Source organism: Bactrocera dorsalis, chromosome 4 (assembly GCF_023373825.1).
Source record: "Bactrocera dorsalis isolate Fly_Bdor chromosome 4, ASM2337382v1, whole genome shotgun sequence".
Lineage (NCBI taxonomy): Eukaryota > Metazoa > Arthropoda > Insecta > Diptera > Tephritidae > Bactrocera > Bactrocera dorsalis.
The window spans coordinates 37,958,396-37,970,935 of record NC_064306.1 but is presented as its reverse complement, the minus strand read 5'-3'; the positions used below and the strand labels follow the sequence as shown (position 1 = coordinate 37,970,935).

The 12,540-nt window shown below is 36.2% G+C and overlaps 1 protein-coding gene across 1 annotated transcript; it reads left to right on the top strand.

Annotated features, from left to right (window-relative positions):
* Window positions 1-7,347: 7,347 nt before the first annotated feature.
* LOC105222644 (uncharacterized) lies at window positions 7,348-10,535 on the top strand. The gene is made up of 2 exons (XM_011200037.4): window positions 7,348-7,684; window positions 9,288-10,535. Exons 1-2 carry the CDS (start codon window positions 7,567-7,569, stop codon window positions 10,355-10,357), a joined length of 1,188 nt encoding a protein of 395 aa, XP_011198339.2. The 5' UTR covers window positions 7,348-7,566; the 3' UTR covers window positions 10,358-10,535.
* The last annotated feature ends 2,005 nt before the right edge of the window (window positions 10,536-12,540 follow it).

Here is a 12,540-nt window from a genome sequence, read left to right as displayed (position 1 = left end):
AAATTAACTCGTGACCATTTTCGTGCGATCATTTTTCTCAACTTTCGACGTGTATTATCACGACAAGAGTGCATCGATGAACTAAAATCTTTGTATGGCTATGAAGCACCACACTATAGCACTGTGAAAAACTGTTACAACGAATTCAATCGTGGCCGACTCTCGCTCAAAGACGAATTCCGTGAAGGTCACCCAGCCGTTGTGCCAGAAAGCATCGATGCCGTACGTGAACTGATAATGCAAGACCGTCATGTAACATACCTTCAGATAGAGGCATGCCTATGCATTTTTCCCACCAGCATACATTCGATATTGCATGAACACCGTAAAAAAAGGTTTGTTCTCGTTGGATCCCGCACAATTTGACAATCGCTCAAAAAAAGGCTCGTTTGGATTGGTGTAAAGAAATGCTAAAATAATACGATCGCGGTGCTTCAAAACACGTTTATAGGATCGTCACAGGTGACGAATCATGGATCTATGCTTATGAGCCCGAAACAAAACAGCAATCGACCGTGTGGGTCTTCCAAGACGAGCCAAATCCAACGAGAAAAAAAAAACATTTTCGTTGATAAATATGCCTATTTTCATTATTAGGCCAGAAATATATATCGCAGCCCTCGTATCATTCCATTATTTATGACAATAAAAATTTATGAAGTATCTGGAAAATGAGGGAATGTTTAGATAAAGACTAATTAACAAAGGAAAAAGCTCGATTTTGTTATAAAGTATATAATTGTGCCGACAAAGTGCACACACACATACTTAGAACAAAATACTTATAACAACATAATTATAAATAGTATAGAAAAATCAATAGACTTCAAAATGAAACATCTCAAATGACGGTTTATGGCCAAAGTCTGCGATGTTTTCTTTAAAATCTGTTTTTATTGTGTCTGCTGGTATTATTTTGCACTTGTGCAAGTATGTAAATATCACAATTATTCACTACAAATTGACCTACTGCTGTTAAAGACTTATAACGAGACAATAAAAATATTTAATTTCAATATGCAGTTATATATAGTTGTGTGTATTCGGTTTTTGTGCCTAACATGGATTATGACAATTGCATTGACCATTGGCCAACAACTTAGTTGTGAATTAACCACAATAGCACGGAGCCAAAGCAATGCCCCGATCAATGCTAAGACACTCAAGTATAACTTGTGATCACATATCCATATGGGAGATTACATATTTATATTAAATTATAAATATGTCATAATATGCCGATGCAAAAATGCAAACAAATGCTTAAGAAGTCTAGAAATCTATTTCAATGAGCAGAGAATGTTTTATCGTTGTTAGCTGTTGTCAAGGATAATGATAATGCAGTTCGAAGATTGATAGCTAACACTGAAATAATACGCGTTTTCATTTTCTCCTGATATGTGGAATTGGGAAAATTTTAAGCCACTTCGATAGCTTATAAAATAGTATTTTGGAGAAAAATGAAAACGTAAACGTTTTGGTAGTTCTTTGATACGAGTATATCATGGCTTGATACAAAAAACATTCAAGTCGAATTAATGCTACTGAATATGGAAATATATGTCTTATGAATATCATTGTCTTGATTTTTATCGCTCAATTTATATGACATCTATATGATAGTCCGATATTAACTGTTTTGGCAACATTTTGGTTTCAAAGTTTCCAAAGTGGTCATGAGGATATAAATGACGATCAACTGTGGGCCAATTAAAAATGATCACCGGAAATTCCATCGAAACTGTGCGTGAATTCATCAAAACTCAGCCGAAATCATCATTGAAATTCATGGAAATGGAATTGAACATCTCTAAAACATCGATTTATCGCATTTTGACCGAACAACGAAAGGTGTGTGCACGGTTTGTTCCGCACAAATTGACTGACGACCAAAAATGCTCAGAATCCAACATCATCTATCGACGATTATTTGACCAAAAATCACATTTTAAATATTAACCATTCTCCGTATTCACCTGATATGGCACCGTGAGACTTCTTCCTTTTCGGAAAAATGCAACGAGCTAACGAGCTAAAACACTCGTTCGACATGCTTTTGGACCGTGGAAAAAGGAGACTATTTTAAATAAAATAAATAGATTTTGCCAAAAAAAAATTTTTTTCTTTTTTTTTTAAGTCCAGTTTACTTTGGAACGCACCTTGTACGTGTTCTTCAAAATTTGACGTTAAATGTATGAAATTGGCCAATATCTTTTCCAACAGTTTGAACTGCTACCTCACAGTGATCCAAATAAAGCAAATAGTAAACAATCAAGGAAAAGCTCGAATTAACAATATGCACACATAAAGCTCTTTCGCTACTGTTAAATAACATAATTTCAATGTTAAAGCTTAAATATGCAAATTCCACTCACTGTTTGTCGAAAAACAAAAGACTTCAAGTTCGTACGCTTTCGCTACCATGGCTTTGCCAGCTAAAGACGGTAAATTGTTGGTGGCCAAGTAATGCCAAGTTCAATGTCGCAGCTAACATTGTTAAGATGACTACAGTTATGTAATATACATATGTACATATATGTTAAGTTAACGAGTGTTTATATGTTTATCTATTTGATTTTAGTTTGTTTTTTGAGAGAGTATGTAAAGGTGAAGCAACAAAACCTAGCTTGGATTGGAGATTTGAATTTGTTTGTTTTATTTAATTAGCAACTTTGCTCGTTTTTGGCTGTAAATGGGTAATTAGCGCTAATTGCGTCTTCAAGAAGTAAAAAATATGCCTTGTGGCAAAGGCTTAAGAAAAACTTTATAAGCAGCTAATAATATACTTAAGGTTGCTGTGTATGAATTTGCCATCAAATGATTAGTCAAATGATGTAAATATTATGATGTCGATATGAGACATTAATTTAGAGATTTTTTTTTTTAATTTGTAATAATCTATCAGACCCAACAAATCATGGTGATGTCCTGTATTTTATAAAAACCAAGCTGCTGGTCTCAAATGATGTTAGAAAGCCAATGAAAATTTAGTTTTAAGTGGGGAGCCTGCTTTAAAGGCTTAAAAAATTCAATTTTTTTAGGAGTTTTTTGGGAAGGAAAGAAATAATTGATTAAAGTGAAATTTCTATGGTTTATAGTTATATGTTTAAGCATCATTCATAAATTTTTTGGATACGAAATCTTTGATATTCTGCTTTTGGGAAACAATTGCCCGATGCATCTCGCATGTGCATTGGTCGGACGGCGGCCAGGATGCAGGTCGCAATTTATGTCGGAAACAAAAAAATCAAAAAGATTCATATTTTTTAATAATTTATCTTCGAGTTAAACTAAGAAATTCCATAAATTGAAAAAAAGTGGTTTTTGATCAAAAAAATTTCACTTTATGTTGTTTAAAAATATGTTCAAACTTGACGTTTCTTATTTTTTTTTAGTTTAAATAGAAGATAATTTAATGCCAAAGATAATAAACTTTGCCCCAATTCCATACGACGTTTAGTTTTTTTCTATCCTGCCCGCCAATTAAGAAAAATCGTAAAAATGAAAAACCGAGAAATCGCGCGTCAAAGTTTCGCTTTCTGTCCAAGCGCTCATATATCTGCTAGACGCGCGGTCACTATTTCTCCTTTTAGCTTCGAAAATATTTCGAGTTTCTATCTAGAACTTTGGAGACATATTCTCAGATTATTTTTAAAGAGATTTTAGAAAAAAAAAATCGATTTTTTTGAAGCTTCTAAAGCAGGCTCACCCTTTAATTAAAATTCTTAATAAGGCAGAGCTTCGTTAACAGGTCCGAAATAACGTGACCACCGAAAGATATTTTGTGCCGGAGTATAAAGAGACCGCAAGGTTAGTTTACCTGTGACTTGATTGAGCTACGCCCCATACATCTCTTATATGAAAATCACTAAGTTAAGATTCTCGTTTTTCAATTTTTTCCAGAAAATTTCATTATGCCTAATAGAATTGGATCTTTTTGAAGTTAAGGTACAGTGCAGTTTCAAGCGTAGTTCACGAATAGGAATTCAGTGGTTTTGTCAACGAAATAGACGTATGGACTGATACAAGAGTTTTCTGGAGGCTGAGCTCTGTACTGTAAGAACTGTTTAAATATTGTGTTGCTGCTGTTAAGTTATGAAATCAATTTTCACATTGATTTTACTGTATTCGATGAAGGTTTGAAAAAAAGTTATCCTTAGGGAGAAGGTTGTGGAATATAGGTATGATAAATTGTTGTAAGTTATATATCTATACTATTTTTATACTATATATATACTCAATACGACACCGACGTCTACTCGACACTTTTGAAGGATTTTTGGAAGTTCGCTAATGACAATTATGTACAATGTGTGCGATTTCTGCACGTGATCTTAAAGTCCGTATTATTTAACTCACATGAAACATGGAGACCAAAGTTAATGCGAAAGTAGCACATTCCGACGCATTATCTTACGTTTTCAAGACTTTTCGTCCGATTCTTAATTGAGGATAGGAGTTAGCGATGGATTGAAAGATGAACATTTAATATATTGCATTTTTTACACCAAACTAAGGTTGAGTTAAGTTGACGACTTTTATTCCACACGCAGCAGGAATAAGCCTACAGCTTTTGGATAGAATTTTAAGTCATCCCAAGGCAGACAAACGCAGACCAACTGTAAGTTATGACATTACTTGACGGATAATGTATTGTGTGAAATATCAAAGCCCACCGTCAACAAACTGATTGGTCCTTATCAGTGTAGCTTTAGGCCTGGAAAATTAACAACTGGCCAGATATTCAACATACACCAAATCTTCGAAAAGATCCGTGAAAGGAAGATCGACACACACCGCCTTTCGTCAATTTCAAAACAGCTTTTGGCAACACGAAAAGGAATGTGCCGCTATGTCTGAATTTAGTAGCCCCGCAAAACTAATACGGCTGTGTAAACTGAGAAATACCAAAAGCTCCGTCAGGATCGGGAAGGACCTCTGCGAGCCGTTCGATACCAAACGATGGGAAGCAAAGGAAAGACCAGGTGAAGAAGGACCTGGGTTCGCTTGGAAAAGAAAGATCGACTGGCGCGCTGTTGTAAACTCGGCCAATAAAGAAGGACACCAACTTCATAAAAAGGTTTGATACGAGGGCTGTCCGATAAATAACCGACCTAACCATGATGCCCGCGACTTTTTCAATTTTTTTTTTTTTTTTATTTTTCTACATAGTCTCCTTGTAACTCCACACACTTCTCCCAGTGATGCTCCCATCTCTGCAACCCTTCCAAATAGTACTTGGCGATTGCCTCCTCATCTGCCGCCGAGCGCAGTTTTAAGTTGAGGAAACAAAAAAAAGTCGCTTGGTGCTAGATCCGTTGAATAAGGTGGATGGTCAAGCAGTTCGGACCGCAATTCGTGGATTTTCGCCATGGCGACTGTTGAGGTGTGAGATGGTGCGTTGTCTTGGTGGAACAAGACTTTCTTTTTCTGCAAATGTGGCCGATTTTTCGAAATTTCTTCCTTTAGCTTGTCCTGTTATGGTTTTCCTTTTTTAAGATAGTCGATAAAAATAATTCCATGGCTGTCCCAAAAAACACTCGCCATCACTTTCCCAGCCGAATACACCGCTTTAGGTTTTTTTGGGGCTGGTTCCCCCTTTTCAATCCACTGTTTAGATTGGTTTTTTGTTTCGGGCGTATAATGATGAATCCAAGTTTCGTCTACAGTTATCAATCGGCGCCAAAAACGGGTTTTATTGCCTCTAAACTGAGCCAACAGAGCGCTGGAAATGTTCATGCGCGCATGTTTGTGGTCTAGCGTAAGCAAACGCGGCACCCAACGCGCGGACAGCTTTTTCATGCCCAAATCTTGGTTTAATATGTGACAAACTGTTTCTTTTGACATCTTCATAATCTCAGCTATTTCTCTAACTTTAATCCGGCGGTCTTCTAGTACCAATTGTTGAACTTTAGCGATGTTATCGTTAGTGGTTACAGTTTTTGGACGCCCAGGACGTTCATCATCTTCCAAGCTCCTGCGACCACGTTTAAATTCAGCTGCCCAAAATTTTACGGTGGTAAACGATGGTGCAGAGTCACCATACACAGAGTCCAACTCATCTTTGATTTGTGAAGGCGTATTGCCTTTCAAAAATAAAAATTTAATTACAGCTCGATATTAAATTTTTTCCATTTTGGGGAAATCACCGAAATAGACTCACAAAAACGACTGTCAACAGATAATTGCGCAAGATAAATTTCTGAAATTTTGGCGAGTAGCTATTATAATATGCACAATTTGAAGTAGAAACTTTTTTTTCAGATGTGCCGCTAGCTTCACGTTGAGGTCGGTTATTTATCGGACAGCCCTCGTATAAACGAAGTCGTTTTGAAATGAGTTTACCTCAGAAATTTGTATTTTAAGCAATTTATATATGTACAGAATCAACTTAAAGTCTCTGTTCTATATCGATTGATAGATTGATTTTTCATTAAGCAGAATATCAAGAAGGTAATAGAATTGTTGATAAAACTCAAAATAGAACAAACAAATAAAGAGATAGCCCCCTCTCTTACGTAAAACTTGGATTTGTTACGTGACTTCGACCAACCAGACGATGGTCAACCTCATAGCATATTTTGGCTTAGAAAAAGTTTTTCGTAAACATCCATGCTCCATTCCGAGGTTCCTAAATCTTTGCAGCGCCGCCATTTGTCGCATAAAATCAAAGCACATGCCACAAACGGAAGAAATTTGAACAAACTAACTGCAGAATTTAGTGTGAACTTCCAACTATATATGTACATAAGCAGATATAAACACAAGACCGATTTGGCAACCTCATACAAAAATATTTCTTTCAAAAAAAGAAGGTCAATGGACCACCATTAGCGCTAAGAAAGTATTTCTTATGAAATTTACCTAAGCGCGGGTTAAAGGTGCGCAATTGAAGTCTGAAATTGTCGCCTCATCAGGCACGCACTCGCAACTAACACTGTAAGACATTGTGAGAGGAATAAACTTATTACGAGTTGAGGTTTGTTTATTTTATCATTTATGAATAAATTAAAAATACTACAACTTTGGCGAGGTGCTTTATTAATAACCATAATTAGTCTAGAAGGTCTATGCAAAAATGAAAAACGCTTAACATGGCTCATCGCGTTGTTTGAGAATTCACAAATCACACGCAGCTACACACAAATCTGTGCACCAACACACATACATGCAGAGGTGACAAAAGGTATGGCAAACATAAAAATCTTAAATCTCTAAGCAAAGGAGATGAAAGAGATGTGGTAAGAATAGTGCTAGCTATGCAAATATCCATTGATTTCGCTCAACTCTGCGGCTTACCGTCATTCATTCGCACTAAAACACCTCAAAACACAGACACACATACAGCCATAAACACCTGCTAAGATATTTCTCACTTTTGTTATACAACTTTACTTTAACTTCGCGGTTTGGCCGCGGTTTAAGTTGCTAATTTACCAAAACCTCGATATTAGTACGAAATTGTTTGGCAAATTGTGAAGGCAGTCGCAAGTGAAGTAGTGAAATAGTGGCGGAAGTAGAATTCTTCGATTGAATAATTTACGTTCTTAAATTTGAAAAATAAATATGTCAAAATTTGCAATATTGCTTCTATTATTCGGCACCACAGCGGTCCTGTGGCAACAGGCTGAAGCGAAGCCATTTCTTTTCTTGCCCCCGAATTTCTTCGTTTTGACGACGAGAGGTATGTATGGCTGAAAATATATGAAGAATATGAAGGCGAAAGTTTTAACAGAAATGAATGAAAGTGGTATTCAAAAATCAGTGATAAAATTTTGAAAGCGAAAAGTGGTGCACAATAGTTCCAGAAATTGTTCGAGAACCCGCTCATAGTATCAGAGTCAGTTTTGCAATCCAGAGTCGTTCAAATTTTATACTTTACTGTTGAGGATTCAATGATAAACCTTTGCACGGCTTTGTTGATTAGATACGAAGCCTTTCAGCTGTCGCTTTTTGATTTAATTTCTTTTTTCAGGCATCGTTCAGTCGAATTATGTGGACATAGCCTTATTTATCATAAGTTTTCGAATCAATCGAATGAGGTGTCTATAGAAATCTCACAAGATTACCACATCCACGCAGAATTCTCTATGTTACGTTTTTTTATTGACGCTTTCAACTTTGTGAAGCTGATTGCAAGAAAAGGGAAAACAGAATGGGAACAGGTCTCAGCTAGCACTGGTATATATTTGGGCAGTCGTAAGTTCTGTGTGCCACGAAGTACGTCGATCGGATGAGTTTTTCGCCTTCACCAAGGTTCACTTTTCACCTTTCTCTAGTTGAAGTGATTTTTCTGGTTATTACTCTATCGGTGTCTCTATAGTGAACTTAAAAAACTTACGGGATCCCACTTTTAGAAGCTATTTGAAGGAAGCGAGGTAGAATCAATTTGAAACTTTCTTCTTGATATGCCAGAAATAGCAAAAAAAACTTAAGCAGATTTTTGAAGGGTTCAAGGCACCTAAGCATGGATATTTTGATATTTTTTGATATTTGACAAAAATACAATCGGATCTTTGCCATTGCCTGGCAAGGGCAATACTTGTTAGACAAATAAACGGTGTCTTCGAGGTTGACCTTTCTCTCTAACAATCGATGTCCCTAAGCTTAAAAAACTTACAGGAAAAATCTATTTGGAGGAAGGCGAGGTAGAATTATCCCGAAACTTCCTTCTTCATACGACAAAAAGGTAGGAAAAAGGCACATAAATAGATTTTTGATGGGTTCAAGGCACCTAACCATCGATTTTATGAGAATAACCAAAATACACTCGGAACTTTTCCATTGCCTATCAAGGGCGGTACCTGTTAGACAAGCAAACGGCTGCCTTTTTATTGAATATTTGTATATGAATACCATGATCTCTTTAGAAAATTCTGAGGAGTCCTATAAATAATCAATATCTCAGATAATTAAATGAAATACATGAAAACGAACAGCTTTATTTCTTAAGGTTAATCTGATACCTAAATAAACTTTTATAAAACCCTCACATTAACTGAGGTATTACTTTATATTTTTGGCACTCAAAGGATTAATTTCAAATAATTTGCAGTCTGACTGACTTTTCATATAGAGGTGTCATATGTAGGACGTAGATAAAAAATTTGAAGAACTAAAATTATATCATCTACTCAATAAATTTCAGTAAAAAAATTTAGTATTTTGTTACGGGACTTGTCCAGAAAACCTTTAATAGCTTCGGTTTTCATTTCGAATCCATTACCACCTTAGTTCTTAATTTTTAAAACTCGGTAACTCTTAACAGATCTATCGTTTTCTTCCAGCACCATCCACTGACAGTACTTCATCTTCAAGCTCAACAGCATACTCCTCCTCCTCATCAACATCGTCGGCATTCGGTGGTCTTTTCCAATTGCCGATGAACCTTATAAGCCACAAATTAAATTTTATAAATAGTTTGCTATCGAGTTTTAGCGGTGGCGCTGGTGCTGGTGGTAGCATTGGTGCGGGTGGCAATATTGGTGGCGGTGGCAAACTAGCTGCCAGTGGGAAGTTTGGCGGCAGTTTTGGACTTGGTTTTAAATTCAACGCAGGCACGACAACGGCCAGACCTAGAACAACTACCGAAGAAGCAAATATAAGTTTTGCGCCACAGTCTACCACAAATACTCCCAAATCAACAACTGGCAACAGCATTGATAATAGCCGCGACTCAACAAGCACAACAACTACAGACAATTCTTTCGTTAGTTCAACAAAACCAAATGTAGAAGTTTCAAGCATTTCAACGACAGAAAGTAGTCCGGCCTACAGCAGCTCCACTTCGAAATCGATTGTAGATATTACGGCGGGTGTTACCAGCGTTGGGCCTACAATAGTTGCAGAACAACCCGTGGTCACTGAAACAACAGAAAAAGTTACAAGTAATTTCGCCACCAGCACAGAGTCTCTTGTGAGCAGCACTGCTAAATCGACAATAACACCAACAACAGAAAAATATTCCACCGAAGTTGACTCCACCTCAGAGACGGTTTTGAGCTCTACAATCGGCACTGTCAACGAAGATAAGCCAACAGTAGTTGCACAAACCCCAGCGATTGTCACGACTACCGAAAAAGTTGCCGAACCTCTCACTTTTACCACTGAGCGCATTGAAGATAACGGAAGCATTGACGGTGATGTTGACCGAACAGATAAGCCGGAAGCGGAAGTAACAACGGCATCCGTATATAGTGGGGATAAAGGCAAAGAAACCGGTGGTTATAACTATGAAAAGCATGAAGTGAGTAATGGCGTGAGTGGGAAAGGTTATGCCTATCAGAAACCACGTCCAGACTATGATAATGAAATTATCCCTAGTAAGCCAAGTAACATGTATTTACCCGTTCTATAAGTTAGTTGATACAGGAAGTGGTGATAAGTACCGACTGTATATATATAATATAATGCAGTCACGACTCAGGATCATCCTGTTTATCGTAGTATTAAGTATTTTACGACTTCGAAAATGTATGTACATATGTATTAATGTATATAATTCTAAAGCTCTTATTCAAGTTTTGCCAATAAATACAAATAAAAAATAAGAATGAAACTAAAAGAATTCGTTTGTTTTATATTTTATAACACGTCACTGTGACCTTGCACACTTGAAAGATTCCTCAGCATTTTATACATTGTTAAGTATAGGCAACTCATAAATTATTATTCAGCTTAAACGCATCTGATAGTAATTTATCTAGTTTCTGGTAAAGCTTGAGTTTTCCTATTTTTTAACTAATTTTGTTTTATGTGCACTATTTTAAATTGTTATTGACTGTTTTCAGGTTTCAGGTGGTTTTTGCTTTTTGTGTTATTTTTGTTGTTTTATTTAATGTTCTTTCTTATATTCTATTGTCTTTGTGGAGCGTGCACAGCTTAGCAAGTAAAGAGTCACTTTGTCGGGTAGATAAAAGAATATTACGATGCAATGATGTAGTGATTTAACTAGGAGTATTATTGAACCGATGTTATTTATCCTTGGCATCACGATTTGTTATTACAAATATTGAATTCCTAATCATACTATACATCTAACACCTTATATGAATTTAAGGAATCGTCTCAGTATGAAATTTTCGAGAAATCGATTTTTTTCTTGCATTATTGGAGTATAGTATACGCTAATAAACATTTTCAAAACATTTGAAATCGAAATTCAAATTATTACGATCGTTACAGCGTTGAGTGTAGAAAGGGAACAGAGTGGGCAACATAGCGACTCCAATCTTTAAACGAGTTTTTCTCAAAAAGGTTTTTTTATAACGGTTTACACTCTCAAAGGAAGAGTTTAAAAGATATCTAGTTCCAATTTTGAGAGAACATTTTTACGTCATTTGCTATCGTGCTATGGAAGCCTTTATTTTTTTTTTTTGAAATCTTCCTATTTTCTCTACGAAAAACTGTCGAAAAAAAGGGCGAAATTCGATACGTTTTGTTCAAATCGCTGCCATTTTGTCAAATTTCATAAAAAAAAAAATAAATAAAAAAGCACCCATAGCGCGATAGCAACTTTCCTACAAATTAATAATCTTTTTGAAATTTTTGTTTTAGATTAAAATTATGGTCGCAAACGTGGACATCGTACAGGACCTTTCTTTTACGTGTAATTTCAACAATTTATCTAACAATTAGACACCGTATAAGGGGTTACATGAGTTCCACAGTTTCAAAAAATCGATTTTTTTTGTTTTATTAAATTCTTTAACATCTCTAGAATATTGTCCTAAATTTTCAAGTTGATCCGACTAATAGTGATCCGACTTATGGTGAAAATTTTTTTGTCAATAAGAAAGAATGCGTTGGCCACGTACAGAAGAGTATGGGAACCCGGTTGCGTGATTTAGTGAAGAAAACTGTTGAGGAAAAATAGTCAATGGCAAAAAAACTCAAAAAAAAAAAATAAATCTTTCTGGTAAAGGTAAATTGACTAGTAAATTGGTTGACAAATTAACTGTATATTATGGCTTAGCGATAAGAAGAAACTGTGATTCAGCTGATAAAATGAGGGATGCGATATGGGCAACTTACTATCACTACATTTCTACAGACAAAAACCCGCAGCATCAAAATTGCACTGAAGATCCAGACACGTGGTGCACCTGGCAGCTAGCATCAGCATCAGGTACTCTCTCATCGTTCAAACACCAAGATACTCCATTACCAGATGAGGTTTTGACTGCAATGAAACCAATTTATGAAGACCTGAGTAAGGATGAGCTTTTGGAGCGGTGTGTTGGAGGATTTACACAAAATAACAATGAAAGTTTCAATCAGTTGATTTGGAAAATTACTCCCAAAATACTTCCAGCTGGGCCGATAATCGTTCAAATTGCTGCATTAATCGCTGCTTGTATTTTCAATGAAGGGATATCAGCATTATTATTAATTATGCACGGTATGGACCTAAAACTTGGTCCAAATTCCCATGAATATGCCCGAAACATGGATGAAAACCGGGTGACGGCAGCCGAAAAGAAATCTACCAGCGAGACTCGTGAAGCCAGGATTCGTCATAGATTAGAGCAAAAGGATGCC

Excerpts from the sequence above, each read along its gene's own strand:
- LOC105222644 (XM_011200037.4), top strand. The coding sequence starts at position 7,567 with ATGTCAAAATTTGCAATATTGCTTCTATTATTCGGCACCACAGCGGTC. Across the intron at positions 7,685-9,287 it reads CTTCGTTTTGACGACGAGAG|CACCATCCACTGACAGTACT; the intron begins GTATGTATGGCT and ends GTTTTCTTCCAG.